The sequence below is a fragment of the Numida meleagris genome, chromosome 4 (genome assembly GCF_002078875.1).
Source record: "Numida meleagris isolate 19003 breed g44 Domestic line chromosome 4, NumMel1.0, whole genome shotgun sequence".
NCBI classification, from domain to species: Eukaryota; Metazoa; Chordata; class Aves; order Galliformes; family Numididae; genus Numida; species Numida meleagris.
This window is the reverse complement of record NC_034412.1, coordinates 96,232,411-96,252,073: the sequence shown is the minus strand read 5'-3', so window position 1 is coordinate 96,252,073 and position 19,663 is coordinate 96,232,411. Positions and strand designations below refer to the sequence as shown.

Sequence of the window (19,663 nt, the reverse complement as noted above, 5' to 3'; positions counted from 1 at the left end):
TTGGGGGGGGGGATGGAGGCGGTTGTAGCAGAGCAGCGGAAGCGCTGCGGTTTGGGTGCGTGGGCAGCATCCGTCCCCACGTGTCGCCCACCCCATATAGCCCAGCAAGGCCTGCTACAGCCACCTGGTAAAAGGAATAACGGTATTAATGATCATTCATAACGACCGTGACCGTACTGAGGATCGCAGAGCGGTCTCTGCGCCGTCTCACCCCGGATTTATTGGGGGGATGGGGTGGGATAGAAGAGGTTATGTTATCAAATTCCCCCCTGTTCCTTCTCCACCTCCTCCTCGCTGCTTTTCCATGGGGTCGGCGGGGGGCTGCTGCTGTGGCTCCGCTGGGACGTCCCGGCTGAAAGAGGCGGGGGGGGGGGGGGGGAAGAGCTTGGGAGCAGCCTTCCCTCCCCGTCTGGTTTCCATTAGCCCGCCTCGCTCAGCCAAGAAACACAGCCATAAATAAAGGCGAACAATGCCAGCCCCCTCCCCGCGGCCGCCCAGCCCAGGACGCAGCCGGGTGCCTGGGAAAAGGGGGCTCCGGCCAACGGGACGGAGGGGAGCGTGAATGGGGCTGGTGGGGGGAAGCGGGACGGAGGGGAGGGCACCCGAGAGCATAAGAGGGAAGGGAGGGCCGGCGGCGGGGAGCAGACGTGGTGACAGCCCGGGGAAACGCGGGCATGGCGAGGTTGGCCCCCCGCCTGCCCCCTAAGCGGCGGGGATTCGCTGTCATTTTCGGGGATCGCTTCTTGCTGCTGGGGCTGCTGCTGCTCCCCGGGCACGGGGGTGCTGCTGGGACACGAGGTAAGGGGGTATGGTTTATGGGGGTGGAGGGGAATGAGTGCTACCCCTCGGTTTGGGGTTAACAGCGGGTGCATGGGGGGGACCACTTAGTGCATTGGGGTGGTGCGTGCTTTGGCATCGCTGGGGCTATGCGGGGCACAGTTCCTTCTGTCAGCCCCACAGCTGTGCTATGAGGGGGGTCCCCAAGCTGCCCCCGTTGCCGTGGGACCCCCTATTCCATCCCCAGCATTGCGCAGATGGCCGGGTGCTGCTGATGCCTCTATATGGTCCGGTCAGGAGCAGAGAGCTGCGAGCGGCCGCCCAACCCCGAGAGGAGGAGGAATGGCTCCTGGCCCCCCCACGGGACCCCCACGAGGACCCTCTTTCCCCTCACCCCACACCAGGGACCCCTCGGCTCCTGCAGCCATCTCAACTCCGGGCGGCAGCACCCCGAACCAGAGCCAGGCTCGTGCTGCTCCGCTGTGTTTTGGGGCAAAACTTGGCCTTTTTTTATTATTATTATTGAAGAAATCCGTTCTTTTCCCCGAAGGTTTCCAGCACTTTGAGAAACGGGTGTTTGCTGAAAACCTTGCTTTGCCCGTTCGGGTCTCTGTTCTCTTCTCCCTGTTTTCTTCTGCATCCCCTCCAAGGAGCTGAAGGCGCAGCTCCTGTTACGGTTCTTCTCTGCGCTTTGCTGGGCTCCGCGCTTCCAGCAGCTCCCAGCGCGCGGTGGGAGCCTGAAATTCGGATAAAAACGGGATGAATCCCCACCCGAAATGCTGAGCGCTGCGGGGAGGAGCGCATCCCAACCACCAGCGCTCCCAAAAAGGGCAGGGAGCGAGCGGGTTTTCCAGGAAAAAGGGAAAAAATAAAAATAAAAAAAAATATCAAGAGAAAGGGGTGGGAATGCCCCTCCGCGCTGCGCTCGGGTTTGTTTGAGTTGGATTTTCAGGCCCTGTCTCCTTCTCTGGGGCTCTGCTGTTGCCAGCAGAACCTGTGGACAAACAGCTCGTGCCGTGGGTTCCCTCCTCTCAGCCCAGGGGGAGAATGGCTGTTAATTTTTTTTCCCCCGTCACTTTGCATCGTTAGGTGGGAAATGTCACGGGGCGCTGGTGCGGCCGTGCCTCAGTTTCCCCATATGTATGGCTGTGGTTGGAGGCCCCGTTGCCCCTTCTTGGAGGAGAAGGGAGCGTGCCACCGCCTTATCTGCAGTTATTCCTGGAATCTGATTAAACGCTGTATGTAACGAGAGCTGATTAAATGCCACCGGGCGATATCGCCGGGCTCCGTGCTGGGAGCGCTCCCACCCAGAACTCCTTTTCCTTCCCTCTTTTAATTGTCTGTCTCAATAACGCCGTCCTTCCCCAACCCGATCTCCCCAGATCTCTGCAGGGGAACCAAAACAAACGTATGCAGGGTCCCCGTCAGCCCCTGTCTTCCTTCACAAACAGCTTTGCCCTTCGTTGGGGTGGGTTATGGGATCCCGGCTTCCACCAGCCACATTTCCCTTGGCGAGGTGGCCCGGCGCCGGCCCTCATCCCCTCTCTCATCCGTGTCTTCAGCAGCAGATTTCATTTTCTTCTGTTGTTTTCTTGGCTTAAGTCATCGGGAGCTGCTCGCTCTGCTGCGATGAGATGCAGCCGCGTTGTTTATGAGAAGAAAATCTTAGAAAGTCTGCCTGGCTCCGGCCGAGCCCCAGGACGCTGCTGGGTTGTGTTGGGTACAACCCAAGATGGTTTTTTTTTTTTTTTTTTTTTTTTTGGTGATTTTGGGAGCAGGCACGTTTTTGGGGCTGGGAGAGCGGAGATGCTCTTGGGAGCTGTGGCTTCGTGCTGGTGGCCAACCCTGCAAACCCAAGGAGCCCCACAGCCCCATTTCCTCAGGGAAGCTCCCGCTGTTTGGGATGTGCTGTGGGAGCTCCCCAGCGTTCTGAGCTCACCGTAGCCAGGTCAATCATAGAATCATTAGGGTTGGAAAGGACCTAAGATCCCCAAACCATCCCACCGTGCCCACTGACCATGTCCCTCAGTGCCACATCTCCACGGTTCTGCAACACCTCCAGGGATGGGGACTCCACCTGGGCAGGCTGTGCCAATGCCTGACCACTCTAATATCCAACCTGACACAACCTTCCCCCCCAGCTCCCCGAGCTCTCCGTAGCCCAGGTGCTCACCAGCTCTTCTCTCCCCCAGGGCCGATGTCCCAGGGAGAGCGGGTGACACCACACTGGCTCCTGGGGGGTCGCAGCCGGCGAGCCGTCAGCCTGGATGACAAGGTAAGGACGCAGATGACTTCTGTCCTCCCCGCTGCAGGGTCGGGTTGTGCGATGCCAGGGCTCAGATGCAAGGTGTGGGTTGAAGTGCCCAATTTATGGGATCCATGGGTGTGGCTTTGGCTGACGAGCAAGGGAATTGGAGGCTTTAATGGTGTATTAATTAGACATTGGGTGGTTGGATCCCAGGCTGGCTGAGGCTGGAGGTCCCCAAGAAGGAGACCCTGCATCTTCCTGTTCGTTGTGCCATGCCAGCAGTGCTGCTGATGGGCTCCAGGCTCTGTCTCTCTGATGACCAAGAGCTGTGTGGTGGGTGGGATGCCCCTCCCTGGGGCTCACTGCTGACTCACATTGTCTCCTCCATCCACACCTCCAACCCCTGCTAGGTGATGCCCATGGTGACTAGCAGGAAACTGCTGCGGTTTGAGGTTTGGTAGAAGACTCAGTGCTGGGAAGTGACCTCCTCTGGTGGCATCTATGATGGTGACAGGGTCTGAGGACACGGCTTTGAAGCCACCTGAGATGTCTCCACGTGGGACCTCCTGGCTGGTGCTTTTCATGTTCCGGGTAGCACCGCTCGCGCAGCAGCTGCTGCCGGGAATCGCATTTCTCCTGCAGCCAAAATAGCTGCGGTGTGCCCGGCCCCACGCGTCTCATCCTCCTGGGGACATCGTGGTTGGGTCCCAATCTATGAGAACCCTGCCCTGGGGCTATATTTAGGCCGGGGGGGGGGTATCTGAGAGGCGGGCGGTTTATTTATACTCTTGCTGCCCCAGATTGCAGCGGGATGTGGGGGCTCGGAGTGTCCCCATGGCTGTGGGGCTGGGGAATGGGCAGTGGGGAAGGACCCGGCGCTTCCTGGCATCTGTTCTGCCTCCAGACAGCCCAAAACAAGGAGCTGCTGTTCGCTGGGGATGTGGGGAGGGGCTGCAAGCCGGCAGAGGGGCGGTTTGTAGGGGAATTGCTGCAGGAACCAGAGAACGGGGCAGGGGCGAGCAGGATCCTGCTTGCACATCAGGAACTGAAGCGTTGCTATAACCTCTCCCTTCCAGTCCGGCCCTTTTGTCCTCAAACCACCACCAAGGGCTTATTTTTAGGATAAATTCACTCTGCCCTGTCTGCTCCTGTCCTTCCAGCAAAGACGCTGGAAATAGCCGCGTTGGCTCGGTGCGGATGTGACACGTGTGGCCGCCCGCTCGCCCTTCCCGCAGCACAAAGAGGCTGTTTGTCCCTGCACGGCTGCTTTTGGGGTCTGCAGCATGCTCCTGTATGGCCTGAGGCCATGGGGAGGAGGAGGAGGAGGAGGAGGGGGAGAGGCATCTGAGTGAGGAGGGGTTTTATGGCTTCAGGATTTGGGGCTCCTCCTGCAGCTCCCATGGGCACACACTGGGATGCGTTGGGTTGAGGTGTGGGCAGGATAGCCTGGAGTAGTGAGTGCAGCTGGGCTGTGTGCATCAGCCCTAATGTGCTTGGACCCATGCCTGGTGCCTGAAGGTGCAAAACGTTGGGTTCTGGCACGAAATGTTGGGTTCTGGCACGAAATGTTGGGCTCCAGCACAAAACGATGGGATTCCAGCACAGAACCACGGGTTCAAGCACAAAGTGATGGAATTCCAGCACAAAACATTGGGTTCCAGCAGGAAGCGATGGGTTCAAGTGCAAACCAATGGGTTCCAGCATGAAACAGTAGGCTCTAGCACAAAGTGATGGGGTTCCATGGTGAAACAATGGGTTTAAGCACGAAACAATGGGTTTAAGCACGGTGATAGCAGCAGGCAGGATGCTGCAGGGTGGCTTATGCCACTTTCCCATCCTGGGAAGCACCCAGGGGACACCGTGGTGTCTTCTCTTCCTAGTGATGCTCCTCCTGGCTTGATGAGGTGGCCCCGTGTGGCACTGGGCATGCAGGACCCTGTTGTTAGGGCTGAGCTCCCACAGGCTCAGCGGCTCCTGGCACACATGGAAATGATTTGGGAGAGGCCAGGAGGAGGTCACGAGGACCCTGATTGCAAGCAGCTCCCTTGTTACCGGGTTGGTGTGGGATCCTGTCCCCACCAACGCGGTGGCCGACAGGACGGTCGTGCTGCCTGGGCTACTGGTTTCTTTTCCCTTTGCAATCGCTTGTTCCCATGGCTCAGGACCGTGCCTAGGAAGCATCACCAGCACTGGGAGGAGCAGGAAGGGAGGAGTGGAACCACCCGATCCCTGCCCAGGTGCTGTCACCCGCTCTTGCAATCTGTTTCCTGCAGGGAAGCCCTTTTCCCTTTGCAACATGTGGCGGGGCAGACCAAGCCAGCACGTAGCTTCTGAGCTCAATTGAAACAACCCGAACCCTGCCCCTTTACCCAAGGGCTGGGATCTCCTGCTTCTCCAAGAGCTGGTTGCCCCTGGGTGCTCTTCCAGCAAGCAGCTGGAGCCAGAGGATTGCCCTGGAGGTCTTGGATTTCCATCCTGGTGGGCATTGAGCTGTGCTCTGCTGCATGTTTGGGTGACAGGGAGCTCTTGAAACCCGAACTCTGCTGCTCAGCTCCAGCTGTGCCTGAGCCTGGGGAGGACCTGGCTCTGCCGTGATGCTCTGACTGGGAGCTCAGCTGCAAAACCCATCACCGTATCCTCTGCGGAGTGTCCACATCCCTGTAGTGAGATGGGAACCCATCTTCCCTTCCTCCTCTCTGCATCCAGACTTGCATGGTCTTACCCGGGACGTCAGGGCTTGTGGGACTTGGAGAGACATGGAGAGACAAAGATCGAATAACAGCACAACCCCCTTGGCCTCAGCTTCTCTGCACACATCGCTGTGGTTTTTCTGATCAGCGGATTGAAAGAGAAAACTGGAGCCAACCTCTGCCCCACAGGCTGCTCGCCAGAGTGGGTTCATCCCGGCTGCTCTCCCAGCGCAGCCCGTGCTGGGACTGGATTTGTGGGATGTGCTGGAGCAGGGCCACCGACACACGGCCTGGCTGTTCCTACAGCATGCAGTGGGGACCTGTGCGTCCTTTACGTGGGTCCTGGAGAAGGGTGGTGGTGGTGTCTGGGGCAGGCAGGATGGTGCTGGAGACTGGGATGGTGCTGGAGCTTTGGGATGGTTTTGGAGACTGGGACTGTGCCTGAGACTGGGATAGTGTTGGAGCTTGGGGTGGTGCTGGAGCTTGGGGTGATGATGAAGGCTGGGATGGTGCTGGAGTCCAGGCTGACACCGTTCCATTTCCCATTCCTGGTGCACAAAACCTCATCCAGCAGCTCTCAGGGAGCCAACCAGGGCAAAATTACTGGTGCTTAATTAACACAATATACACTTTCACCTTTTCTGGCCTTAAAGCTGGGTTATTTGACTCCTGCCTGGCATGACAGTTGCACTCTTTCTCCCTTCCCACCTTTCCTATACGTCCTGCTGTTTATTTCTGCAGGGGTCCATCTGGGATCATGCCCCTCTCCCTGCTGCTTCCCCATCCCTGGGGGAAACTGAGGTACAGGGAGGGGCAGCCCCTGGCAGGGTCTGAATGCTGGCTCTGTTGGCAGTGAGCTATTTTCCAGCCTTCAGTGGTAGCACGGGGGCTGCAAGCATCGGCGCTACCCTGAAACATGCATCCCTTTAAGGCAGCAGCTCGGGGACAAACATTTTGCCTTGAAGGCCCCAAAGTCAAGGCAGGGAGTAATTGCTGGGGAATTCAACCCGGGGCCTGGGGAGGAGGAGGAGGAGGAGGAGGAGAGGGCTCAGGGGTGGGAGAAACAGCCTGGAAATACGGGGAGGCGGGGGAAAAGCAGGGAAATTGCAAGAAAAATGCGCAGACCATGTTTGGCCAGGGAGCGATGTTTGTATAAGATCATGTTCTAAAAATACAGCTCGTTCCCACCATCAGTGGAGGAGAGGAGCCTTCGGCCCCGGCTTCCTCCTCCTCCTCCTCCTCCTCCTCCCGCGTGGCACAGGGCCCCTTGTTGTGGCCGTGCCTTGGCCGCGCTGGGGCTGACGGGGACCTCGGCTTCGCCTTTTCTCGCTGCTTTTGTTGGTTTATTATTATTTTTTTTAAGTGCTGCTTCTGGGCTCCTTTTTTGGAGCTGGGGAGATGGCATCCGGGTTGGGGGGGGGGGGGGCTCAGCCGTCAGCACTCCGTCACTGCGTCCTCACGGCGCCGTGGGGCCGGCATCTCCCCATCCTTATCCCATCCTTATTAAATGGGGACCAAACCATCCCCCTGGGCAATCTGAGCAGCTCAGTTTGGGGAGCTCTTGCCTGAAAAAAAACCCACGCTTCCACCACAAACCCCGCATGCCCCACACCCTGAATTGCTTCATCGTGATGCTGTCCCTAAGAGAATCCCCAGGGCTGTGGGTCCCCGGGGTGCATGAAGAGCCACGTCCCGCCGTAGGGCTGGGAGGAAGGATTTGGGCTGCAGTTCAGCCCTTTGTGGGAAAATCACCCCCACCCCTTCACATTCCTGGTGAAAAACGCGTGATGTTGGGAGCAGTGAGGCCGGAGCACTGCTGGGACGGCTCCTTCCTCTCCCATTTATCTTCCTAGCTGGGAAAACCTCTGCGGTGTGGCAGCCGCCGGCCCCATCCCACCACAGCCAGGGTTGGGCAGGAGGGGGGGGTGAGCAGCACGTCATGGATGGGGAAGGATTGGGTGGGGAGAGGGAGGAGATAGAGGTAGGAAGGGGCCCCTGGGTTCTGCCAAGCTCTTGCAGCTTGGGGTTGGAGTGGCAGCCCAAGGTTGTGCGGTTGCATCCCGGTACAAGGAACCTCACCCCACATAGGCTGGTTGGGCTCGTTTGGATGGTCTTATGGGATATGTCCAGTTCCCACCCTATGAGGAAATGTGTCTTGGTGTTGCCTCCTACTTGTGTCCCATCCCTGCCCTTGTTTGTTTTCCTGCTGCCCCACGACCCGTGTCACCTCTTGGCACCTTTGTGCCGCAGTGGTGACATCCCAGCCTCAAAGGGACCCAACCCATGGTTGGGCGCAGAGACACCAAGCACTGCCAGGTGACACCAGGGACACTTTTCATGTCCCCAGCACTGGAGCCAGGGAGGGGTCATGGGGACATCAGCACAAGGCCTCACTTTTGGGCTGTGTCACATCCCGTCGTGCACAAACCAATTATGTTGGTGTGGGTGCGTGTGCGCGGTGAGGAAACCAGTTCCCGTTAGGCTCCCTCCAAAGTGAGGGATTGAGTAAAGCCACCAGCATCCTGGGGAAGCTGAGTCAATCGCTTCCTCCCGCTGTCCCTGGGTATTTTTATCGGTGCCGTTACTGCTGCCCGGATGGATGCTATTTATTCCTGTGGCTGTGGCACAAAGATGCCAACGACCCCTGGCCCCGCACTGGGCACCTCCTCATGCCCACCTCTCCTGCTCCCCCATGGTTTTCAGTAGGTCCTACAATAACACAGGGGAAGACAAAGGGCATCTCAGGTTTGTCTGTCCTAATCCCATTCCTCCTTTGCTTTCTCTGCAGGTGCCAGCGCCAGCACGGGCAGAGGTGGCTGTGATGGCTGAGGGCAGAGAGCTCATCCTGGTGCTGGAGAGGAACCAGTAAGTGTTGGGGCTGGTTGGGGAAGGTGTGCTGCTGCAGGATGCTGGGATAGGGCTGAAATGATATTTTCCATGGCTCATGCCGGTGTCATGCGAGTAAGGACCTGGACAATGTGCCATGGTGACAAGGACACAGCATGGGTGAAGGGTGAAGATATCCAGTGAGATGGTTCTGCAGCCCTGCTCTAGGACTGGTGCTGTGGGGTCTTTGGTGGAAACTTGGTGATGTGGAGGACATTAGGAAACCTGTGCTGCTCTTCTGTTGGTCCAGTCTTGGTGGGTCAACCAACCTCAAGGCAATCCTTGGAGACCTTGTGGTGTTTGTTCTGCTGTGTTTTTCGGTTTCTCCTGGTGATGGGTGGCCTTGTGGTCGAGAAGAGTGTGGTGTCATGCAGGAAACCCATCCTTACAGGTCCAGTTCTGCTTCTGCTTTCTTCCAGCTGTGTGGCTTGCATGCTAATGTGCAAAACCTAACCTGATTCCTATCAGGCTCAGAAATGTTTCATTTCTTCTAATGACCCTACTTCTCCCTCTGGAAGACTTTGGGAGGGCTAAGACCCCATCAGCTGGAGATGGTGCTGGGTTTGCAGAGAAGTGTTGAATTTGAGACGCTGAATTGCCCTGAGGGTGACCATGCATGGTGCCAAAGACCATGTGAGGTGCTCAACAGCATCAGTGGCATCTGAGACCATCCAGTGTACCCAAGAGCATCTGTTATTGCACTAAGTCCATCCATATGGCACCCCTGGTAGTCCACAGCACACAGGACTGGCTGTGCCTCGCAATTGTGTCCACTGGGAGAACCAGTGCAGCCATGATCATTTGAGCTGCTGTCTTGTGCCAGCCAACAGGGCTACCTCAGCTAGCCAGGCTGTGCCAGACCCCAAATCTTCTCTCCTGTGGTGCTAGGAGAGGTGATGGGCCTCTGAGCCATTCCTCATGGTCTCTTCCAACAAGACCTTCCCTTGTGCAGGAGGAAGAGCCCCATCTCCCTGCTTTCCCTTCCCTAGCCCTACCCTGCAGAAGACATCCCAGTGGGATGCTGCCATGGTGGAACTTGCTGTATCCCAAACTGGGGGTAAGCTCAAGTCTCCCAGCTCCCTCAGCCCTCAGGCATTGTGTGGGGGTTTTCGTATCTCTGCTATCCTCAGCCAACCCCATCCCTGTTCCCGTCCTTGTTGCACCCCTTCCAGGACCCAATCTGAGCTCTCATCACAGTCCTCTGCTGCACTGGAGTTACTGGTGCCAGGCGTCTGCTCGCAGGGATGTGGATTTGGATGCCAGGAGTGTGCCCACAGCAATATTTTTGGAATCAAACCAGTTACAAAATAGAAACCAAGAGGTGGGGAGGCCCGGCACTGTTGTGGGGCTGGCTGCTGCCAGCGTTTCCTTCTGCAGAACAAAACCAAAGGGTCAGCGGGGGTGAGTCCAGCCCTGCAGCTGGCCAGGCCCCCGGCATACTCAGTGCCCATCACCCCGGCGTCTGGGCAGGACACGTCTCTGCTGCTTTCTCTTTCGTCCGCAGGGACATGGGATGTGGGCTGAGCTCTGGCTCTTCTTGCCCGGCAGCAGGAAGCAATTTGTCAGCACAGGGCTGTGTCACCGCTGGCTTGGGTGAGAGACGGCCGGCAGCTGTAGGGACAGGCTTTGCTAAAAGCAGACTGAGAGTCCTCGCCGTCAGCTATCAGGAAAAATTTATTCTCAGAAGGAGTGGTAATGCACTGGCACAGGCTGCCCAGGGAGGTGGTGGGGTCACCATCCCTGGAGGTGTTCAGGAATCGTGGAGATGTGGCATTGAGGGACATGGGGCGGCTCACCAGACTTGATGACACTAGAGGTGTTTTCCAACTTTCTATGATTCTCTGAACAGCTCTGCTTTTTTGGGATGTGCTGGCGTGATGTTGGTGTGGTGTTGTGTCAAGAGCACCACCCTCATTGTGCCAGGAGGAAGTTGAAGTGGATGGATAGAAGTAGCGGGGCTGGAGACCCCAAACCTGCCATGCTCTGGGTCTGGACCCCAGGGATGGGGCTGACCCTATCTTCTTCAAGCTGGATGTTCCCCTTTTGGGGCTTTGGTGGTGGGTTTGGAGGCTGTTGCTTCACTGGGTTAGGGGCAAAGGGAGACTTAGCAGGGCTGAGGACCCATGGGTGGGCTTGGTCCTTGTGGAGAACCCGTCACTCCATCCTTGATGGTGACCTCAACCCTGGTGAGCTACAGAAGCGTAGCTGGAGACTTCAGATCCTCCATGCACATCTCCTGGGGCTAGGCAGCAGAGTCACCTCCCTGTGCCTTTGTACCCTTTGTACCACTATGTCCCCACTGACCACGGGTCCCCGAAGGGTCAGTGCATCCCTGGAGCACCTTTGGGTTCCTCACCTCTCCGCTCTCTCCGCAGGCTGCTGGCACCAGGCTATACAGAGACGCACTACACCGCGGAGGGGCGGCCCGTGACGGTGACCCCCAACCACACGGTGGGTGCATCTCTCATCTCAGAAGAAGGGGGACAGTGGTTTTGGGGTGGCCTCAGTTTCCCCAGGATGAGCCCTGAGCATCCCCAAATGCTTTCGATCCATATCCTCTCCGCATCTGTCAAGTCATGTAATGTCTCATGTGGCAGCAAAGCCACCCATAGCATCCCTGTCCCTTCCCCATTCCAGTTCCCTATCCCTGATTTGTCACCCACTTGGCACATGGGGTCCTGCCCCAGGCTGAACCTCTGGAGCTGGCCAGCATCCCAGCTCCATCCTTTCTTTTCCCTGGTCCAGATGGATGCTGCATGCTGGGAAACAAGAAGTGGGTGGTTTTTTGGGGGGACAAACAAATGGGATATATAGCTGGCTGGCTTTGCGTGGTGGTTTCTAACCAAGGTTTCTGTTGTCTTTCTCCCAGGACCACTGCCACTACCACGGACACGTGCGGGGCTACCGGGGCTCCTGGGTTGTCCTCAGCACCTGCTCAGGAATGCGGTATGGAGCATGTGGGAGAATGTGGGGGTTCTGAAGGGGAATGATGGATGCACTGCCTGAGGTTTTAATGCTAGGGATGTATGAGCTCATGGGGCTGTGTTCACCCATTTCTTCTCTCTGCCCATCCGGGTACCCAAGCTGAGGTGTGGAAAGCTTGTGAGGTCTCAGCAGGGGTTGGGTGAGCAGTGAAGGAGCTGCAGGAGCTATTTGGGTCTGTTCTCCATCACCAGGGGCTTGATTGTGGTGAGCAGCAATGACACCTACTACCTGCACCCCGTGGGGATGCCCGAGCTGGGCCACCACCTCATCCACCGAGCGGAGCACCTGCGCATCCCTGGTGGCACCTGTGCCCACGGCGATGACTTTGGGAACACCATTGGTGACATCACCCGGCTCTTCCAGCTGCCGGACCACCGGGTACACCCCACTCTGGGTTCTTTGCTCATGGTGGGGCAGGGGGCTGGGAGTGGGGCTGTCTGCATCCTCGCTCAGTGTCTTGAGTGGGCAGCTCACGTGGTTTGAGTTTAGGCAGGAGACCACAAAGGGAAGCCCTAGGACACGTGGGTTGGGACTTTGTCAGGCAGTGTGGGACATGACATGGCCATGCAAATTGTCTGTGCCGCCTCGTGCCTCAGTTTCCCCTCTTGGCCATCCTTCCTGGGCAGATATGGGAACGTGTGACGGACAGAGCCATGGGCTCCTTCACTACTCCAAGCCTTGCTGTCTGTCTTGCAGGTGAAGAGAGATGCCTGGAGGACCATGAAATACATGGAGCTCTTCATCGTTGCTGACCACACACTGGTGAGTGTTGCATGGGCAGGAACCTGCTCTGGCAGAAAAGCCAGGATCCCGCTCTGTGTCCATCTCTGCTCTTGTTCTGCTGACCTTTCCCCCTCCCCATCTCTTTGCAGTTTAGGAACCAGAACCTCAACCTGGGCCTCACCAAGCAGCGAATCGTGGAGATTGCCAACTACGTGGACAAGGTAATGTCGGTCCCTTGTTACCACCTCTGTCACTCCCAGTGTGTCAGAAGTGCCTGAGCTCAGGGCCAGACCACTGGACACCCTCAGGGGCTGTCCCCATGTCACTGGTGCTAGGAGTTTAGATGGTTGTGCACACAGAGTGGGAAATGCACTGCTAACCACCAGTGGTGGTGGACTCTCAGAGGCCAGGATCTAAGGTGGCATTGGCATGAGCTTAGTGTCGTGGTTCTCCAAGCCTAAGTAAAGGCCGTGCTGTCACGTGGTGGAGGGGATTGTGCCACCCTGACTGATAGTAGAGCTCATGTGTGCTGGTGGACAAGTGCATCCCTGAGTCACCCAACCAAAATGAAAGCTTGGAGACCCACCAGCTGGAACATCATGGTGGGGGTGGTAGATCTACAGCAAATGTTGATCCCTGTCGCCTCCCTGCAGTTCTACAGGTCGCTGAACATCAAGGTGGCCCTGATCGGCCTGGAGGTGTGGACAGAGAGGGACCAGTGCTCCGTCACCAGTGATGCCAACACCACGCTCTGGGCCTTCCTGCAGTGGAAGAAGGCGCTGAGGGCTCGCAAGAAGCACGACAATGCTCAGCTGCTGACGTGAGCACCTGGGGATGGTGGGGTGGGGCACGAGCTCTCCATACCACTAATTGCTCTGGTTGGGTTCACTCATTACCCTTCTGTTCTTTCTGGTGAGCAGCGGGAAGACGTTCCGGGGGACGACCATCGGCATGGCCCCGCTGGAGGGGATGTGCAGTGCGGACAACTCCGGAGGGGTCAGCATGGTAAGGGAAGCACGGTGCTCCCCATTGCCAACCTCCCCTCAGTTGGGGACCCCACTGTCACCACATCCTAATGGGGGTTCTTCATGGACTTGGAGGACCAGCAGCCTGGGCTTGGTCCTTAGAACAACCAATGATGCTGGAGGTCCTCTCAGATATTGGCCAAGCCCTAGGAAGGGTGAAAAAGGGAAGGTTTAAAGCTTTTGTGTCCTGTGTACACTCCCAGCAGCAGTGTTGGGATCTCCTGTGTTGCTTCTGTCCTCCATCTTAAGTACCACCTGCTCGTGCCCTCTGGTTTGGCAGGGCCATCTCCTCCCCAGGTAACCCTTCTCCTTCTCCTGGTGGAGTGATGGTGGCCCTGGTGTTCCTGTGGTCCCTGGGCAGTGTGAGGCACACAGATTCCTGTTTTTTGGGACACGCCCTTCAATGTCCCTTGTTTTCAGTGGGTTGCTCCAGAAAAAGATCTTCCCGGAGGTCCCGTGGTGGGCTTTTAGGAGACAAAATCCCACTTCTCCCATAGACCCTCTTCCCGTGGGACACAGCTGCCATCCCACAGCTGCCACACCGATGTGGGGGCCACCCCTCTCTGCTCCCCAGAGCTGACGCAACCCCTACTCCTTGGCAGGACCACTCGGAGAATCCCATCGGAGCAGCAGCCACCATGGCCCACGAGATTGGCCACAACTTCGGCATGAGCCATGACAGCCAAGGCTGCTGCGTGGAGGCCACCCCGGAACAAGGCGGGTGCGTCATGGCAGCGGCCACCGGGTAAGTGGCAGGGACGGGGATGGGGATGGGGATGGGGACAGGATGCCCCACAGCAGAAACGTGTCAGCCATTTGTTTTCCTGCCCTCTGCAGCTCACATGCAGAGCTCTCTGGGCTGACGGCATCTTCCTGCCACATTTCTTCCTGCGGTTTTCTGCTAAAATGTTTTTCCCCACGTGGGCAGGAAGGACGTTTTTGACTGTCTGCAGACTGTCCCTGTTTGCATGTTCATGTACCAGCTTATGGATATATTTACTTGCTTACCTTAGATGGGCTTAAAGGTTTTTTCCTGTAGCCCAAGAGATTTACCCCAGAATTCCCCTAAAATCCATTCTTCATGTCAGGAATGAGATGTGCTGATATGAAAAAAACTGTTTCTCAGCAATATGAGGAAATGAAAGCAGCCTGAAATGAGCAGAGCATATCTCCTATGCATATATCCTGTGGTCTGCTTCCTCCTTCTCATTGCATCACCCACAAAGCGCTAGAAATTTATGCAAAATTACAGAGCTGTTCTGTAGATGTCCCCGTTCATTGCATGGGAGTTGGACTAGATGGCCTTTAAAGGTCCCTTCCAACTCAAACCATTCTGTGATTCTCAGAGCTGGTGTAGAAAATCACTGGTTTTTCCCAAGCTCTGTATGGGAAAGGACACTTGGGCTGCTCAAGAAGTGACCATACGTGCACGGACTTCTCACCTTACTTACTTTTTTGCTGCTCAGGCCTTGTGAATGATTCATTTTCATTCCTTTTTCTTCCTTTTGCTTTAAATTTTTGAAAGGTTTTTGTCCATCTCAGCCTCTGGGGTATTGAAATAGACCCAAGGGGGTATTTCCCATCCTTGGTTGAGTAATAACAGGCAGATAGAGGCTGCCCATGTCGAGACCGGATCCTGACCATTGAGTCTCCAACCTCCAGGAGGCTTCTGCTGGAGATCTGGTGCTCTGGAGGTGTTACCGAGCAGCTCTGCTCACCCAAAGCAACCCATTCCCCAAAATATTTCAGTGTGGTGTCCCCTGGTTTTGTGTCTGGGTTATTGTTGCAGGCTGGGGTGGGAGATGGTGGTGTGGATGCATTTGGCCGATGGTGTCTGCTGCTTGTCCTTACTTCTCAGCTCTGATTGTGGTTTTCCACCTTCTCCTGGGCCCACTCGCCCTGGTTCCCACCCTTCCCCATCTGTCCCCTGCACAGACACCCCTTCCCACGTGTCTTCAGCTCCTGCAGCAAGAGGCAGCTGGAGAACTACTTCCAGAAGGGAGGTGGCATGTGTCTCTTCAACCTGCCTGACACCAAGGACCTGGTGGTGGGACGGAAATGTGGCAACGGCTTTCTGGAAGATGGAGAGGACTGTGACTGTGGGGAGGTGGAGGTACGGTGCTGGGTGCTGCATGGCTTTGCTGTTGGGGGGGGGGTTGTAGCTCAGGTCTGCTGGAGGATGCAGCGTGGAGAGGGATCTTTGCAAGGGGAGTGGGTTTGGGACACTATCTCAAAGGCAGCGCTGTGATGGGTGAAGGGACTGAGGATGGTGAGGCACTGCAACAAGCTGACCGTTGAAGCTGTGGATGCCCATCCCTAGAGGTGCTGAAGACCAGGTTGGATGGGGCTTTGGGCAACCTGATCTGGTGGGAACTGGATGGGCTTTAAGATCCCTTCCAACCCAAGGCATTCTATGATTCTATGAGAGCAGTGATGGGAAGGGGGAAGGAGTGAACTCATTGAACATGGTTGCTGTCTATGATTCTACATCATTGTCTTCTCCCCACACAGGAGTGCACCAACCCGTGCTGCAACGCACACAACTGCACGCTGAAGATGGGGGCCCAGTGTGCCCATGGTGACTGCTGCCAGAACTGCAGGGTAATCCCCCCCACTGCCCTCTACCCAATGCCCACCTTGGACCAAGTCATGAGACATGGTCCCCATGAGACTCATGCTCTTCATGTCCTCAGGTTCAATCCTCCTGATGCCAAATGATGAGGGTTATGCAGAAATATGCATAAGATATGCATAAAAACCATGTCTTACAGGGAGTCTCTGGTGGCTGCTTTGTGGCTCGGATCCAGCCCCAAAATCTGGCTTTATACCTCAAAGCCCCTTATAGTCCCAGAAGGGCCATTATAGATGCTTTATGACCCCATGCTGTGCCAGAAGGTAGCATCTACCTCAGCTGAGCCCATTCACTGCTTTTGGGTGCTGATGTTTCTCTTACCTCCTGCGGCAGCTGAAGGTGGCTGGGACCATCTGCAGGGAAGCAGCGGGATCCTGTGACCTCCCTGAATACTGCACGGGTGCCTCAGCCTACTGCCCAGCCAACGTGTACCTGCTGGATGGCTCGTCCTGTGCCTATGGTGAGGCATACTGCAACAACGGCATGTGCATGACCCACCACCAACAGTGCGTCCAGCTCTGGGGACCAGGTGAGCCCCAGTCCTACCCTACGGGCATCCTCGTGGCCCCTTGCTGGAGCAGGAGCCTTGCTGGGTCTCTGTGTTGTGTCTCAGTGGGGTCCTCGAGACCCCTGCCCACGTGGGTAGAATGTAATGGGTTAAATGTTGTTTGTGTTTCTATCCAGGGTTGGGTTAATGTCTGTGGGGCTGACATGGAGGGCAGAGCATGCTGTCGTTGCACATAACAGGTGCCTGGTCCTGTGCTGTGCATAGCCCATTGCAGAATCATTAAGGTTGGAAAAGACCTCTAAGATCATCAAGTCCAACCGTCACCCCTTTGCATATGGCCGCCATAGTGCATATAGGCCATACATTACGTACAGCTTGTATGGTCCCTGTTCTGCATTGGCCTGCACCTCACCCCTTTGCACACTGTGCTCCCCAAACTCACATCCTTGACACCTTGCTCCTGTCCCATACCATCCTAAACAGGGTGCGGCTTCCTATCCCCGTTTGCACAGTTCACTGCCAACCCCAGGGCCAGGAGAGCTGCAGCAGGCACAGAGGGGAGGAAATCTTCCATAGAAGCCAACATCTTCTGCGAGACCCCAGAGCAAAGGGACTTTCACCCCTCTTGTCTTGTCCTTGACCCAACACCCTCCTTGGAGCCTCCTCCAAGGTGTTTTCCTCATGAGCATCCATCCATTGATCCCAGTGCTGGTGTTTCTCCCCGCTTTCCCCATCCTGCTGATTATGAAGGACTTTTTTCCCCTTGTCAGGTGCCTGGCCAGCCCCAGCTGCCTGTTTCCAGGATGTGAACATGGCTGGCAACACCTATGGCAACTGCGGCAAAGACAGCCAAGGGCGCTACGTGAAGTGCGACAAGAGGTGGGTGACGTGCACAGGTACTCCATCACCTGTAGGTCCCACTGCCCATCCCTGCTATGGGGCTGGCAGGGCTGTCTCCCACCTTCCACATCACTGTTTTGGGCCAGAGGAAGCCATCAGGTTCTTCCTGGGCTCAGTTCTCTCACTGCTGTGACGTTGCCCACCGTGCGTCACCTCTCAGCCCAGCCCAAAGGGAAAATCAAGGACAACATCTACAGGAGATGCTCCTTAGGGAGTGTGTGCTCTCCAGTATTCCCAGTTAGACCAGTGATCTTAGAGGGATCCCCCATCTATTCCCTCTAGCATCTCTTTGTGCTCTCCATGGTTTATCTAAGCCTTTCTGAACCTCTTCTATCACAACCTCCCATGACCATAAATTCAGAGAGGTGAGCTAGCAGGCAGTAGGACGGGGCAACGGGGCAGCAAGGATGAGGCAGCCTTTACCTGCCTTCATCTTGTCTCTGCCCTGCTCCTAGAGATGCGATGTGTGGCAAGATCCAGTGCCAGAGCTCAGCTAAGAAGCCCCAGGGGACCAACACCGTCTCCATTGACACCACCATCCACTTCAACGGGCGGGAGGTGAAGTGCCGGGGCACCTACGTGTACACCACCAAGGATGATGAAGAAGACCTCTCCGACCCTGGGCTGGTGATGACGGGGACGAAATGTGGAGATGGGATGGTGAGTGCTTCTTCATAGGGCTGGGGTCTTCTTGGGGAAATCAGCTCCTTGGTTCTTGTCCCAGCTCTAGTGTGGACAATGACTCTTCTCTATGTGATAGCTAGGCCCCCGTCCGTGCTTTCCCCCACATTTGCAGGCATTGCCTTGATGATATCTCAACTGCAATATCACAAACTCATAGAACAGTTTGAGTTGGAAAGGACCTTTAAAGTTCATCTGGTCCAACTCTCCTGCAATGAACAGGGATGCCCACAGCTCCATCAGGTGCTCAGAGCCCCGTCCAGCCTGACCTCAGGCCACACATCTCCAGATGTTTGTGTGTAGGCCATCAAGTCCTCTTCTCTTTGGTTTCCATGTTAATTTTCCCAATTAATGAGAAGTAGAGCAATACTAGCAAGAGTTGCGTACCATGCGACTTGATGGATAAGGGCTTCCTCCTATGACTAACTGATTTCCAATGGGAAAACTGTTAGGAATCAAGATATCTGTTTGGATAGATACAAGAAGCTGCTGCTAACTGAGCACGAGCCTCTTTTACAGCCCCTGCATCTCCAAGTACTTTACAGAAGGTCAGTGCAGCTAAGAATGGGCAGAAGCCTGGTAGACAGCATGATGGCAAGGATGCACGCCAGACAGAGCTGGCTGGAGAGATACAGCCTTCACTGTTTGGCATTTTCCTTGTGAAATATCCACCCCAGTATGGGATGGAAGGCCAAAATGTTGACATTTTTATGAGAAAGGATGGCTGTTTTTGAAATCCAGCGTCAGCTTTTTTGGCTGGTGCCCGCCTTTTAGGGAAATGCCTTCTCCAGCAGCTGCCAGGTGGGCTGTCGTGGGGGGAGGTGGCAGTGGTGGAGTATGTCTCCACTGAGCCATATGGGACTGGGAATTGTTGGAGATTCCTGGGCTGTGCTGAAAGCTGGAGTGAAATACATTTGCTTGGGACAATAGGACTTAACAAATTTGCATTATCCACTGTTCAATGTCTTTCCAGGAGACTCCCGGCTGTGAAGCCAAAAATCACTGTATGTACTCCATCTCTTGAGCCTTTCCTAACCTTTTCTTCTTGTCTTTCTCTCAGGTTTGCAAAGACCGCCGGTGCCAGAATGCCTCCCTTTTTGAGCTGGAGAAGTGCGTTTCCCGGTGCAACGGCCATGGGGTGAGTTTCCATCTGAGACCTACAGCAGCTCAGATCCTTACGCAAAACCAAGTCATCTCCCCCTGGGATGAGCCTTGTGACACAGTGGGCATCTGCTTTTCATAAGTCTTAACTTGGATGTCAGCTATGGGTGAGACCGAGCTGAGGTCTTTGCTTATCTGTGTCCAAGTTAGAGGGAGAAAGTCATTCTTGATGTAATGACCATCTGCAAAATTTGGATCAGGGTTCGGTTTGAACTGGAGAGTGTTCAGAACTCAGAGCAGGTGCCTGTTCCCTCTGAGAACAAAGCAATGACCAGAAACACAACTGGGACTGCAGAAATGCAGGGAATTTGTTTAGCAAATAGAAAAAGCCACTGTTGTCCAAAGCTTAAAGGCTGCAAAAATGCGACACCTGCACTAGATTGAGGACTGCCTAGACCATGGGTTTGTCAGGTAAAGAAACAACAAACAAAATGCTGCTGGGTTGTG

At 55.8% G+C, this 19,663-nt stretch overlaps 1 protein-coding gene across 2 annotated transcripts in view; it reads left to right on the top strand.

The window, feature by feature from the left end:
* The window catches only part of ADAM33 (ADAM metallopeptidase domain 33), a 29,582-nt gene that overhangs the window by 3,993 nt on the left and 5,926 nt on the right, over nucleotides 1-19,663 (top strand). Inside the window, exons 1-17 of one of the 2 annotated variants that reach the window (XM_021397327.1) lie at nucleotides 413-798; nucleotides 2,970-3,052; nucleotides 8,504-8,580; nucleotides 10,977-11,052; nucleotides 11,471-11,547; nucleotides 11,778-11,964; nucleotides 12,283-12,348; nucleotides 12,459-12,530; nucleotides 12,963-13,129; nucleotides 13,230-13,314; nucleotides 13,937-14,079; nucleotides 15,270-15,447; nucleotides 15,846-15,935; nucleotides 16,300-16,495; nucleotides 17,245-17,353; nucleotides 17,830-18,034; nucleotides 19,116-19,193. In XM_021397327.1, coding sequence (XP_021253002.1) covers nucleotides 675-798; nucleotides 2,970-3,052; nucleotides 8,504-8,580; nucleotides 10,977-11,052; nucleotides 11,471-11,547; nucleotides 11,778-11,964; nucleotides 12,283-12,348; nucleotides 12,459-12,530; nucleotides 12,963-13,129; nucleotides 13,230-13,314; nucleotides 13,937-14,079; nucleotides 15,270-15,447; nucleotides 15,846-15,935; nucleotides 16,300-16,495; nucleotides 17,245-17,353; nucleotides 17,830-18,034; nucleotides 19,116-19,193 — 2,013 coding nt within the window. In that variant the 5' untranslated portion in view covers nucleotides 413-674. Of the gene's footprint in view, nucleotides 1-412; nucleotides 799-2,969; nucleotides 3,053-8,503; nucleotides 8,581-10,976; nucleotides 11,053-11,470; nucleotides 11,548-11,777; nucleotides 11,965-12,282; nucleotides 12,349-12,458; nucleotides 12,531-12,962; nucleotides 13,130-13,229; nucleotides 13,315-13,936; nucleotides 14,080-15,269; nucleotides 15,448-15,845; nucleotides 15,936-16,299; nucleotides 16,496-17,244; nucleotides 17,354-17,829; nucleotides 18,035-19,115; nucleotides 19,194-19,663 lie in introns of those variants that run through there. The other variant, XM_021397326.1, reaches the window with a different exon arrangement.